The sequence below is a fragment of the Papaver somniferum genome, chromosome 2 (genome assembly GCF_003573695.1).
Source record: "Papaver somniferum cultivar HN1 chromosome 2, ASM357369v1, whole genome shotgun sequence".
NCBI classification, from domain to species: domain Eukaryota; kingdom Viridiplantae; phylum Streptophyta; class Magnoliopsida; order Ranunculales; family Papaveraceae; genus Papaver; species Papaver somniferum.
The window spans coordinates 158,283,826-158,297,908 of record NC_039359.1 but is presented as its reverse complement, the minus strand read 5'-3'; the positions used below and the strand labels follow the sequence as shown (position 1 = coordinate 158,297,908).

At 34.7% G+C, this 14,083-nt stretch overlaps 1 protein-coding gene, 1 long non-coding RNA gene and 1 other non-coding gene across 3 annotated transcripts; 1 reads left to right on the top strand and 2 right to left on the bottom strand.

Annotated features, from left to right (window-relative positions):
* Positions 1–403: 403 nt before the first annotated feature.
* LOC113354183 lies at positions 404–3,316 on the bottom strand. Its single transcript, XR_003361713.1, has 6 exons — positions 3,212–3,316; positions 2,932–3,097; positions 2,768–2,854; positions 1,256–2,369; positions 937–1,017; positions 404–526 (listed from the first exon to the last, which is right to left on the bottom strand). It is a non-coding gene; the product is annotated as an uncharacterized LOC113354183 (long non-coding RNA).
* Positions 3,317–3,927: 611 nt separating this feature from the next.
* LOC113354182 (late embryogenesis abundant protein Dc3-like) lies at positions 3,928–4,935 on the top strand. The gene is made up of 2 exons (XM_026597597.1): positions 3,928–4,092; positions 4,188–4,935. The coding sequence occupies exons 1-2, from the start codon at positions 3,943–3,945 to the stop codon at positions 4,809–4,811; spliced, it is 774 nt and encodes a 257-aa protein (XP_026453382.1). The 5' UTR covers positions 3,928–3,942; the 3' UTR covers positions 4,812–4,935.
* A 4,232-nt stretch (positions 4,936–9,167) lies between these two features.
* On the bottom strand, positions 9,168–9,241 carry TRNAR-UCG. The gene has a single exon. It is a non-coding gene; the product is annotated as a tRNA-Arg (tRNA).
* Positions 9,242–14,083: the final 4,842 nt, after the last annotated feature.

The following is a 14,083-nucleotide window of genomic DNA, read 5'->3' as shown; positions in this document are numbered from 1 at the left end:
AAGCTACATCCTTTCGGTAGGATATCGGATGGTCTTTAATTGTTCAAAGAAAAACTACATCCTTGGAACTTTATAAACAAAGAATATTGGTTCAGGCATTTATGCCTTTATGCAAACAGATTCCTTGTTTACCGATGCTCATTATATGAACTTCATCGCCCGTGCTTACATCTTTTACTTAACAAATTAACGTTCTAAAGATTAGTACGAAATCTGATCAAAAAGAATATAGATGTGAGAAACATCGAAAATCTCCAAAAAGGAATCTCCAAATAATAAAAATGGGCTACTTGGAGGTGGCTGAAAAATTAGGAATATATATATTAAATTCTATTTTTCAGTTGCATAAAATAAGATGATAGATTTTTCATTCTTCATCCTGGAGTTGAATAATTTATAAGGATAAACGTAAAAGCAAAATGGAGGAGTATTGTCAGTTCAGGCATCTTTTGCTGCTTCTCGTCATCTTTTTTCCTTGTTTGAATATTGGGTATGTATGTCTACACCCCAAGCAATCCAAAGTCATCTGTAAATGAGCAAAAACAGTCAGTGCAATAAGGTTATTTTAATATATGTAGAAAATATTTACAATTTAAAATCGATGGAACATGTTTAGATGCGATTCGTTGAAGGTAATCAAGGAAAATTTTTGTTGTGTAATGGTGTTTCCATACTTCTAGTGATCGCCTAACTGCAGGTCAGAATTCAGTTTTTTCGGCAGTTTGAATTTCTCTAAGTCCATACACTTCCCACTTATAGATAACAACATGCAGTATATATCTCTATAGATATAAAAACCGAAATCAGCAAAATGAAAATGGATATCAAATTCAAATTCAAATTAAGCTCTTCTCATTTTCTATTTGACAAAAATTATGTGAGAAGGAATATTATTTAAAACTGCATGAAGAGTGTAGAAATACTAACTAAGCATACCTTGAGTCACTGCATTATGTAAGATAGTACCATGTCCTCCATCAACACGAAAAGTTTGAAAAAGAGGTTAGTGTCTTGTACCTAATTATCAATGCAAAAGAATATATCAAATTTGATTGCTAGGATCCATAGTGGAAAGTGGAATCGGTATTTAGCAAAAACTATGGCATAGCAAAGGAATCCATATATAGCTAGGTGCATCAGTTAGGTGCACATGGATCTATCACAAAATACAAAAATGAAAATATATTTTGAAAGAACATCTATCACATGATTCATAAATCTATATGCGGAAAAGAAACTAAGTGGAAGAGCTTACGCAGCTGATGTCCATTTGTATAAATTAAGCTCCTTTAGAAAAAAAGTTATTCGTCTGTGTTACCATGACCTGAGGGACTGGTTTAATAGAGTTTGAACCTTCGTAATCCACCAGTACAGCAGCCATGGGATGACTTGACTTTCTCTCATTACTTGCAGCCCTACTTGGATGAGATAGCTCTTGAAACTATCAAATGCAAAAAATAATAAAAGCATTGAGACTCTCCCATCCACTCCTCTTTCTTTTTCGCATTCTTATTTTAGTTGTTTTAATCCACAATGGAAAAAAACCCGACAAAGCAATATGTCTAAACAGTCTCAATAATTTGCAAAGTAAGAAGTACCATAAGGAATGCCTGTAATGGTAAATTCAGTAGCCAAATTCAGGCCAGGTTTGCTAATGGCAAACAAAACACTTTTTTCTGATTTGTCTTCAAATCACTTACAATTTCTAGTCTTGATTTACTTACCAATCAGGTAAATACTTTCCTAAAAAAGAATTAAAATGATTTATTGAAATATGCATCAGTAGTTAAAAAAAGCACGCATTAGTCAATTCATAAGTTGCAGTACTGAAAACAGATACTGAGCACCACTTATTTTTAAATGTAAAGGAAGAAATTACAACACTTATCGAGAAAATGAGTGAACTAAGTTTATGAGTAATGTTACCAAGCTCATCAGTACAATCTATGCGGTCGCAAAAAACATCATTAAGATGATCCAGAATGAAAGGTTTTCTATACTTTTTTTCTTCTGTGAAACAGAGTAATACCTGAATGAAGGATTTTAAAGAATAACTTGTTTCACTACTGCACCACTCATCTAAAAAATTGGACTGACTTCCAATTGGAAAAAAAAACTCTTTGGAAAGAAAAAAGTTCAGTCTTATTGTTATTTCTCAAATGTATATGAACTACTTTATATATAATACTGGCAAGAAGGAGTTCCGAGTCATGAGCTAATGGTCCCAGTTCAAAACATCAATGGGAGATGTTAAGTCTCGACTAATATATTTATTCGAGAGAAATCATTCTAGTCCTGAAGTGGGATGTCATTTCCATGGGAGTCCCCTTGCATATATCTTTTAGTTCATCTTGATTCTAGCCACAGGCCTGTATCCAAGCGAAAAACACTAATCAATAATCACTGATTGAGAAAATAACAGATGCTTCCGCTATTGAATACACACATGTATGTATGTGGTTATTGACTTAGGCTTAAAAATAGGATCTTATTAATGAATAAAGAGGAGAAAGTTGCAGTATTGATAACAATTGAAGAAGTTTCTGTTAGGGTTTTAGGTGTTCATCGTGAGGAGAGGGCCATCAGAGAGAGTTTTCTACAAAGATTTTTTTTTCCTCTGTGATGTTTAAGCATGTTTTTTTCTTAAAATAAAAGCCCTAATTCTAAGCTCTCTACACAGCCCATCACGGAGGATTTTCTTTTTTTTGATATTAATTAAAAACAAGACCCTAGATTGAAATATGAAAATAGTATGAATGTTTAATACCTGACGTATATCACTTATTTGATATCTCGGTTGTGTTTGAGAAATAAATCTCCTTCCCTTCCATCAACTAATGTTTATTGATTTTACCTGCAAAACAAAACATGGGGTTAAGGTTTATTGATTCAGAGAAACAAAGAGATAGAAAGAAAAGGGTTAGGATTTACCAAGAGCAAAGACTGTACCAAGCTCACCCTTTCATGCAATCCTGGTGACCTCCTTGTTTACTTCCGGTTTTGGATGATGAAGATCCATGATTTGTTGCAGAAGAAAAACGAAGAAGAACCTGATCGTTTGTACGTTCTAGCACGATACTTGATCTGAGTACGATTCCTTCGCAGGAAGAAAGGGTATGTTAGGGTTATGAATTGAATCGTATTAAAAACAAAAAAGAGACAAAAAAAAACTCAAAAAATCGTATGCTCTGATGATTGAAATTGAACTTACGTATGAGTGAGAAGATGTTCCAAATACGAATCGCATATGTGGTAGAAAAAATCGTATGCTCTGATGATTTTCTTCTGTGTTTGAGAGGATTTGAGAGGAGAGGAGAATGATCGAAAGAAGATAAACAAAACATAAAGAAAAGATTGGCGAGAAAACTTTTCCAAAATTATAACCCCTTGACCAATCGCATATCACCAAGTGTCCTCACCAGGTTTATCGTGAGAATTCTTCTCTCAGCCCTGGTGAAATCTAAATTCTCTACTGTGGCCCTCTTCTCTCATCGATTATGGCCCTCAAACAGTGACACTCACAGATTTTAAAGGAGTTAGATATATTTGTTACCTCAAATTTCCAAATTCACAATTCACCGTTTGAAAATGGAAAACGAGTTATCTCACTTGATTTTAATTTATTTCTTTTTGGTATTCCGTCCCAAATATTAACTTTCATAATGTACTTATCGGAAAAATGTTAACGCTTACATTATAATTTGCCTTTTACTTCTTTCTGCCGATGTTACTGCGTAACAAGTTCAAAGCATGTGTTGTCAGCTCCGCGTTGCATGTTTGATACGTGTACTTTATGTCTCCAACGTGTCAACGTGACACACCATCATTTTCCCTATTTACTTTCTTATTTCTCAATCCACAAACATTCAGTTTCAATTCAATTTGCGCAACAAATTTACGAAAGCAAAAACAAACAAGAACAAGGAGGAGATTAACGAAACAATGGCAGCAATGTATTTTGCAAAGAATGCTCTGATGAATATCACAAAATCCTTCCCACAAAACCTCTGTTTTCCTTCGTCGTCGGTATCTGTTCGCAAAGTCTCAAGAGTTTGCTTCACCACTGCTTATTCAAGCTCGAATCCTAATCAAGTAAGTCTCGATTAGAACACTTAAAACTTCAAAAGAAACACTATAGATTTCTCTCTTCCCATTATATTAATAGTTTTGTTTGACGATTTTTACAGGATAGGAATACAGCAGCCGGAGAAATGAGAGAGAAAGCAGGATATAGAACTGTAGATGAAAAACACGATAAAGATTCACTAGCTGATGAAGCATCAGGAACAATCGCAGCTAGTGCTGATAAAGCCAGGAAATTGTCTGGTGATGCACAGGAAAAAATGAAAGACAATATGGACAGTACAAAAGAGAAAGCAGGGGAATGGAAAGACAAGGCAAAAGATGCGGCAGGTTCGATGAAGGATAAGACCATGGATGCGGCAGGTTCCGTGAAGGATAAGACCATGGATGCTATGGGGAGTGCAAAAGAGAAGGGTGTAGATATGAAAGAAAAGACCAAAGACATGGCTGGAACGATGAAAGACAAAGCAAAAGAAGGAGCAAGTGATGCAACTGAGAGTGCGTCTAATTTAGGTGAGAAAGCCAAAGAGACTGTATCAAATGCAGGAGAAAAAGCCAAGGAAACTGTTAAAAATGTTTGGGAAGCTACAAAAGATACTACACAGAAAATCAAAGAGACTGTTGTTGGTAAAGCCGAGGAGATCAGTAGTAGTGATGAAGATGAAGCTGTTAATGATTTAAGGAAACGTGCTGGTGGTTATGATCGGAAAGACGCTAGAGATCTTTAAATTGCCGTTGTATAATCTCAGTTTCACTAGTTTTGTTGATTAATAAGGTTGTGGTCGTTGCTTCAAAGCAATTCTAACTGGGGATGTTTAATTGTCTAGGTTTTGTTTTTCTTGTTTAATTGAATGGGGCATGTGTTAGCTAATTCTCAGCTGTGTTTGTTAGCACAAAAGACTTCGTAGTTACAAATTTTCGAAGTAGGGAAATGGTATATTTTGGCCGAGGAATTACCAATAGGTATTTAATTAGTGGAAGGTCCACCCATTAAAGCTCAGTAATCGGAGGTCCATAGTTAAAAGAAAACATAAAGAAAATATAAAAATGGACCAAATAAAAAAAACTTAAAAATGGACCAAATTTTTTAAGTCCAGGTCCTACACACGTGTGTAATCTATTACGTGTATTTTAATAATTTCGTGTAATCTATTACGTGTATTTTAATAATTTCTAACATGGCCTTCACTATAAATATAACAGAAATAAAATCACATTTTCTTAATTTTCTTCTCAGATCCTTCTTCTCAGATCCGTTTTCTTTCGCTCGCTCTCCTCTGCTGCAGCCGCTTATGAAGTTTAGACTTAGGGTTCGTGAAGATGTTCCGTGGTTTTATAGGTATGTTATGTAATCTTTTCTCCAATTCTTCTTTGTTTTTGATTAATTTTCATGATAGTATGTTATGTAATCTTTTCTCCAATTCTTCTTTGTTTTTGATTAATTTTCAACTGAATCATGAAAATCTGATTGATTCCATGATGTTTTCACTTTCTTTTTCCAGTTTTGGTAGTTCGATTTCATGATGTTTTCTAGTTTTTCACGTGTTGCTGATTTTTAGACTATGAATCAACAGTACATATTTGGTGTACTGAAATATACTGCTCTAATTTTATTGCTTTTTTTTATAGTTTTGAAGATTTTTCTTGTTGGATCCAGAAGTACATATACGGAATACTCAAATTAAAGTGTTTCGATTCTATTTTTTCATAGAATCGCTACTTGTTTTTCACATGCAGCTAAATTTTAGATTATGAATCAGCAGTACATATATGATGTACTGAAAAATTGTGCTTTAATTTTGTTATTTTTGTAGTTTTGGATATTCTTCTTCTTCGATCTAGAAGTATATATATGGAATACTGGAAAAAAAAAAGTGTTTCGATTCAGTTTTTTATAAATTCATTACTTGGTTTTCACATGCAGCTGATTTAGCTCCATTTTGATTTTTTTTTATATGCTTTTGAGTTGCTTTTGTGTATTAATCATCGGTACGTATATGATATATTGGTGGATTTTAATGAAACAAGTTCAGATCTAAATAAAAAATCATGTTTTATGTTTATTTCATTAGTAGATCTGATATTTTTATGGTTTTTGATTTGATTTTCAGTTTTCTTTTGTATATTAACCATCAATACATATCTGATGTATTGTTTTCTTTTTTTGTTTACTATGAATCTATAGGTTTTCTCTTATTTTTTTGGTTTGATCCAGGAGTACATATATGTTGTACTGGTTGAAACTTCTTCTGATTCTGTTTTATTCAGAGTTTTGCCACTTTTTTTGGTTTGATCCATGAGTTCGTATGTGAAATACTGAAATATGTGCCTTGATTCGGTTATATTCATGGATTCATCACTTCTTGACATGTACTTGAGTTTTTATTTTATGAATCCGCGGAACGTATATGTTGTACTGATAAAAACTTCTTTTAATTCTGTTTTATTCATAGTTTTGCCACTTTATTTTGGTTTGATCCATGAGTACGTATGCGAAATACTGAAATAGATGCTAGTTTTGTTGCTGTGTTTTAATATTGTTATACTCTGGTCACATTTACAGGTTCAATATGTCCAACGGATACATACTCTATATGTAAGCAGTGAGGAAGATACATACTTAGATTTGTACGTAGTGTAGCAGATATGTACTCAGATTTGTAAGCAGTGTATCAGATATGTACTCAAATTTGTAAGCAGTGTAGACACACACGTTTGGTAGGAATGGGTATTATGGACATTTCCATGTTTTAAATAATTTTGGACCTGCGGATAAAAAAAAGATCCGACTGGACCCTACTATAAATAACTATATGGGCCTAGGACCAAACAAGAAATTTTAGTTAGTGGCAGGTCCACCCATTAAAGCCCAGTAACCGGAGGTCCATAATTAAAAGAAAACATAAAAATGGACCAAATAACACTAACTAAGACCACTGTAATAGTACCTATTGATAATTCCTATAAAAGGAAAATTTGCTATTTGGTCCTAAACCCATATAGTTATTTATAGTAGGGTCCTACCAGAATTTTCTTTTATCCGAAGGTCCAAAATTAATTAAAACATGGAAATGGCCATAATACCCTCGACTACCAAACATGTGTGTCTACATGCTCATTATATTGAGTACATATCTGCTACACTGCTTACAAATTCGAGTACATATCTGCTACACTGCTTATATAATTTGAGTACATATCTACTACACTGCTTACATAATTTGGGTATATATCTGCTACACTGCTTGCAGGTTAAATTTCATTATTTTCTTAAGTTCATCACTTACTTTAGTTATTTTTTACAATATAATTCAGCAGTACATATATGATGTACTTAAAAGAAACGGGTTAAAATGAAATTTTTCACTACATATATGTAAAAATTCATATACTACAAAAAACAGGATCTCTCTAGTGCTCCACTCCCATTGGAACACGTCCTCCCAAAGCGCCAACACTCTTCTTAACAGTAGAAATATTGAACCTGTAAATGTGACCAAAATGTAACAATTAAAACACAACAACAATCTATATATGAATAATAGATAAAAATGAACAGTACAAGTAATATGACAAACATCAAAATTAATATTACCTGACGATGGTTCAATTTTATTTCAGTATTCCATATATGCATTGCCAAAATCATAAGAATTAACTGACTAAAATCTATGTATAAAACAGATTCAAAAAGCATTTTTTCATTATTTAATATATGTACTGTTAATTCACTATATAAAACAACTCCATGGAAAAAAAAAATAACAGAATCGAGATAGTCTTATTTCAGTATCGCATATATGTACTTGTGGATGAAACAACAACAAGTGATAAAACTAAGAATAAAACATAATCAAAAACAATTCGTATAAGTATGCCACATATGTACTGCTGATTCATGAACTAAAATACAACTACATGCAATGAATCTATCAAAAAAACAGAATCGAGATAATCTTATTTGAGTATCGAAGATATGTACTTATGGATCAAACAACAAGTGATAAAACTAAGAATAAAATAGAATCAAAAGTAGTTTGTATTAGTATGCAACATATGTATTGATGGATAATACCCCTGAAACAACAAATAAGTATGATTTTGAGAAAATAAAGAACGAAAATAACAAGAAAATCAAATTGAGAGTTCAAATAAGTTAGAACCATCGTAATCTAACCAAAAAATCGAATAATTACGATCAAGATTCATAAAAACAATACGTCATATGATGTTTAATACACAAGCAAAAGCTAAAACCAAACATATAGAAGCATTGTAAACACAGAAAAATCCGTACGTCATATACGTACTGATGGTTAATACACAAAACCAAACTGAAACCAAACCAAAACCCACCAAAATGAAACTAAAATACCAGATCTACAAACGAAACGAACGTAAAACATGATTTTATAACTAGATCTGGACTATTTTCATCAAAACCACCAGTACATCATATACGTATTGATGATTAATACACAAAAGCAAACTAAAAACAAACCAAAGACCAATAAAATGGAATTAAAACATCAGATCTACTAATGAAATGAACATAAAACATGACTTTCTATCTAGATCTGAAGGATTTTTACCAAAATTGAAGTAAAAAATTAACGAATCAAGCATGAAGATCGTAAACACAAAAAAAAAAACGAATTGAATTCCTCTTTTCGGAACCCTAAAATCTGAATTTTGAATTTTTCTCCATGAAATCAAGAGATTTGGATCTCAGATTAAGATAAAATCAAGAAGAAACTTAAAATAATTAAAGATCAATATAGGTAAATCAACTTACAAGATACCTCAGGAGATCTTCATAGCCGGAGCTCTTCACCAAAGCACATATGAGGAAATGAAGAAGAAAAAGAATAGATCGAGAAAATGAAGAAAAATGGATTTGGTTACTGCTTTTATATACTTAAGGGTGTTTTCGGTATTTAAAAATACGTCCTCATATGTTCCACACGTGTACAGGATCAGGAGATAAAATTTTAGGTCCAATTTTGTTGTTTTCTTTTTATTATGGACCTCAAATTATTGGTAATAGTACTTATTGGTAATTCCTACAAAAAACAATAACATACCGACCACAGTGGGAGTCGAACCCACGACCTTTTGATCCGAAGTCAAACACGATAATCCACTGCGCTATGCGGTCTTTGTTGACGAATAACATTATCTTTCTCTAAAGTTTTTTGAACTTCACTTACATTTGTTGACAAAATTTAAGGAGCTAAATCTGGTCAATACCGAGTCGAAGTTGTGTAGTGAAACTGTTGCCTCAGAAATTGCATGAGAAACTGGGGTTTCGATTTGTTTTTAGTCACTGGTGTTTGTGTTGGTTTCCCTAATTGGTTAAATTCCTAAACTGAGAAGGGGTCTCCTTTTTCTTGTTTGTGTTGGTTTCCTGATTGACTATATAAAGGATTTCAGCCATGAAGAAGTTAAGTTTATTCACGGAGCATTAGTTCGCTTTAAAAAGATAGTTGATTTTTTGATATTTACAATGTTGAACGAGCACAGTAAGCAAAAAAGAAAGAACAAGATAAGGAGTTAAGGGTGAAGAAGCAAAACAACAAGATGATCAGTAAGAGGAGGCGTATCAGTGTTGATAATAATCCAGACCACCCTTCCATTGCTGATGATGAGGTGGTGGTTTTTCACGTACTGAGGTCAAATCACTTATGCGTTTCAAATGTGTGTGTAAACGTTGGAAATTTATTATCGAACAAGATCCACACTTTATCCGTTCATACCTTACCTATTCAGAAACACGTCCCGGTCTCTTTATACTCATTCCAAAGAGTACTTCATGGGAAGGGGGTGTCGCCAGAGATTACGAATCTTTCGTTTCATATGATTTGCACTTGAGCCGCGGAGCAGCAAATGTTCACACCATAAGGAAAACTAAGCTATCACCGTATAGTCATAGTCATATTCTGGGACCTGTTGCAGGTTTGCTCTGTTTGGTTGACAACCACTGCGCTGTTCAAATACACAATGTCAGCACAATGGAATCTGTTGGATAATAACAATTAAAAATTAATCAATCAACTAATAATATAAGAGGCACTTATCTGTTTTTTGTGTGTTCTCCTTAGTCAACTGTTAATGTCTTGAACATCCTGTTAAACACCATGGAAACAAGGAAACGGTAACGGTAGATTGAGGCGCATGTTCAATATACTGTCCTTAAGACAAGAATGCCCGGCTACACTCTGAAAAAGATGATGCTATAGCCCTACGGGTACATCTGCCTCCAAGATACAACAATCTTAACAAGCTTGAATAGCACATTCAAACTTGTCCTTCTAGAACTTGGCAGCGGAAAAACTTACGAATCGTTAGCACTTAAAACCCTCGTATCAAACATCGAAAAACGAAGAAGAAGTACTCAAAAACAAACGGGGATATATGAGAGGTTTTTCTATATATAACAGCAATAAAAAGAGGTTATACATATATAAAACCCTAACCCAAATCCAAAAAATATATAGTAAACTTATCCCGTAAAAAAACTAAGAGATAAATTTGGAAGGTGTTTTTATTTTTTTGGAAAAACCTTTTTATTAGTAATTTTTATTCACATAAAACTGTATTTTTTCCAACAATCCCCCACATGAATAAAAATACGATAAAACACGGAAAACAAGAAATATCACGAATAGGCATAGGTGTCCATAAGGTCTTGAACCTTTGATTAGTAAGAGGTTACCTGAACTACTTATTAGCCAGTGTCCATTAGGTCTTGAACTGTCTAACATTTGGTGTAACTCGCGATAACAACCACACATGATATCTCCAAGGTTGCTGCCAAGCTCCGTCGTTGTGTCCATTTTGTCCCTGGACGTCTTGTTTCTCAGAATGCTCTAGAGAATCATCTCATATTCTCATAGAAAGCGACCCACTTCCTCATTCAGATAGGTGAGTTCCATTAAGAGTGTTCACTGCTACACCCCACTTCAATCTTAAATTGAAACTATGGAACTCATTAAGACTTATTAAAAGTCACCCTTCACATGCAGTCACACTATCACATCTACACCATAGGGAAGGGACAGAGAGAATATAATTCTCTGATAGTGTTTACCTTTACCTACCATAAATTAGTTGTCTCATTCGAAACCTTGATCTTGGGATCTCCAGTCAGCAAGGTTGCGTATCCTTCATGGCAAGTTTATTTTATATGAGCTTAAGTCCCATTCCCCCTCGATGTATAATTACGAACTATCTCTTTAGAAAATCCTTTCGTCAAAGGACCACTAATTTTTCTGTTGACTTCCCTAAGTCTGTGAGGTTCTCTTTTGACTTTACATGTCTACTGAGACCTCTTTTTGACTTCACGAATCAACTAAAATTACTTCATTAAAGAGTATAGTTGTCTTACCGAATTAGCCTTCTTCGAGTATGTCTAGACTTTGTCATTGCTCATTTACTTTAGACTCACATAGTCAATTGAGTTTCTGCAATGATGGCCACAGGCTTCGGTCACAGAGGAATATCTTCTACGAAGCATCTTAGTAATCATTCGTCTTCCTCTTATGCTTGAATTAAAGCACACGAACTTTGATTTCTTCAATATACAAGTTCATCTTGTCTGTTTTAAGGACTTCCTTAGACAAACACTCCTTAAGAGGATACACACATAGGCTAAGATTTTTCATCGCCTGAAACAACAACATCTCTTAAGGTCAGTACAATATGTATTACATACACAATTTAAGATGTACCTCAAGTATGACAAGTCATATCACAAGTCTCTGATCAGATTATCCCAGTAATTCTTTTGAGATACTAGTGTGTTTGTATACACCTGCTATACTGCACATTTACAACACACATTAACCGCATCGAGTTTGACAAAGACTAATTTTCTTCAGAATATCTTCTGGTTCACTTAGATCCTTTAGATCATATCAATCAACTTGGTCTTTCAGTCAAATCGTAAATATCACATGTACTATTCACTAGTACATTCTTTATAGCTACCTCAAAATTAAGGTTAGTGCAATATATATCACATATTTGTAATTAAACATGTACCTCATGCATTCCAATATCTCGACCTCTAATCAGAGCATCCTGGTGATTTCCCAGGGTAAACGCGGATATGCACATCTGTTTTACAACACATAAACACGTTAGACAGAAACTATGTCCTCAAAATTTCTTTTGATTACTTACTGATCCTTTAGACCACGTTAAAACACATTAGTTTCCTGCCAAATCTTCAACATCTAAGATTTGTTAGTGGTTGTAAAATATATAACAATGGAATACCGAAATATATGCATTAATATCCAGCAAATTTTATATGTGCGTTTGCATACAAACTGGCCAAAAGGCCTTGAACACGTTAAGCATTCCTATGACAGACAGCCCCCCACATTTAGATGATTTAAAATTAGTTAAGGCTTACCTCTTGCTTTGAGCTAGTGCATAGCAGCAATGGGTACAACAACTAATCATCACAAAATGATCCTCATCTCTTTTCGTTGAAATTCTCAGCACAAAACATCACTTTAAAGGTGTACAAACATAAGTAACTTCTTAAAGATAGTCACATGATTGTTAAGCCTAACGTGATTTCCATAGCACCTTTGCATGAGGAGATGCATTGTAAATTTACTTACTCGTTTGGCCAGGTATGTTTTTGCATGATGGAGGACTCACTTTCATTGACACAATCTAGTGTTCCAGTTCCCGCATCCATCGCCTCATCTTTGCACGCAATTTATTTACCTGACTAACAAGATCTTATGTGGTTTCCTGTGTGGCGCCTAGCATAGCTTATACAAGCACAAGTCAGGTATTCAACACAGAGATTAATTGTTAATTAAGCTGAAAAATCATCAAACAATTCATAAGGATAATTGTTGTTTCCAGCTTCAACAGTCCTAGGATACCGGTAGCCCGCACTACTACTGGGAACTGGATGCTCACCGTAACCTGCTTGAGTAGTCCCATATGGCACATGACCACCAACCTGACCACCTTGAGCATATCCAGGTGCTTCATGAGCAGTAGGTTGACTATAACCAGACAGGGCACCTTGCTGAGCGTAAACATGAGGTGGTTGATGCGTGTACTCATCATCAAAAACAGCTGGTGCTGCACCGTCTGGAGAATATGTTTGATGTGATGGGTGAAGATACATTCTCCACCCTCCTACCCCTTCCAAATTGAGAATACTATTTCCGATGTATTGGAGCAACATTTCACTTATTTGCGTGAGAGACTAGAATCAACAATAATATAATTTTCCTTTGAAGTAAATTCGCAAGGTATTCAATTATGAGAAACTGAAACAGAATTGTACCCCTTAAGTACATTCAACCTCACAAAAGTTTTCGTCCTCAACTCGTATTGCATTTCCACTAAAAGGCAGTATATCACTCTCATACAAGTCGGTGTTTAAGGTTGCATCTAGGACGGTCCATGACCATCAAATGATTCTGTAAGCCGAGTACGCTTCAACACAGACAATAAACACATGCTCCAACAGCATTACTGACTTGGGCCTCTCTCACCCTACCTGCCAATGCTATATAGCACCTGATGGCTCCGGCAATCGCTTTACAATAATATTTTTGTACAACCAGCAGGTCCGGAACCCTCAACAATTCAATATAGGCCTGGAGAGTCAATTTTTAAGAAGGATAAGAACGGACGTCGAATAGGTCTTCAGTCATTGCGTAGAGCTTCTCCACAGCAAAGAACCTTCTACTAGAAGTCTCGAATTTTTGTAGGCGGTAATAACTCTCTCCAGAAGTAAGCTCAAACCACATCGACTGCCTTAAGTAATGCAAATTATCGTGTCGATCTAAATCCTCTCCTGTACAACCAGCCGCCTGCTCAGCCAAATTCCCCTGTACAAAATCCTCTCCTGTATAAGCATCCGCCTGCTCAACCAAATTTCCCTTCAGAAGCAAGACCAGCGTGCATATCAGCAGTCACAGCATCAGCAACTACTCTTAGTTTCTCAATTGGTGTATCCCAA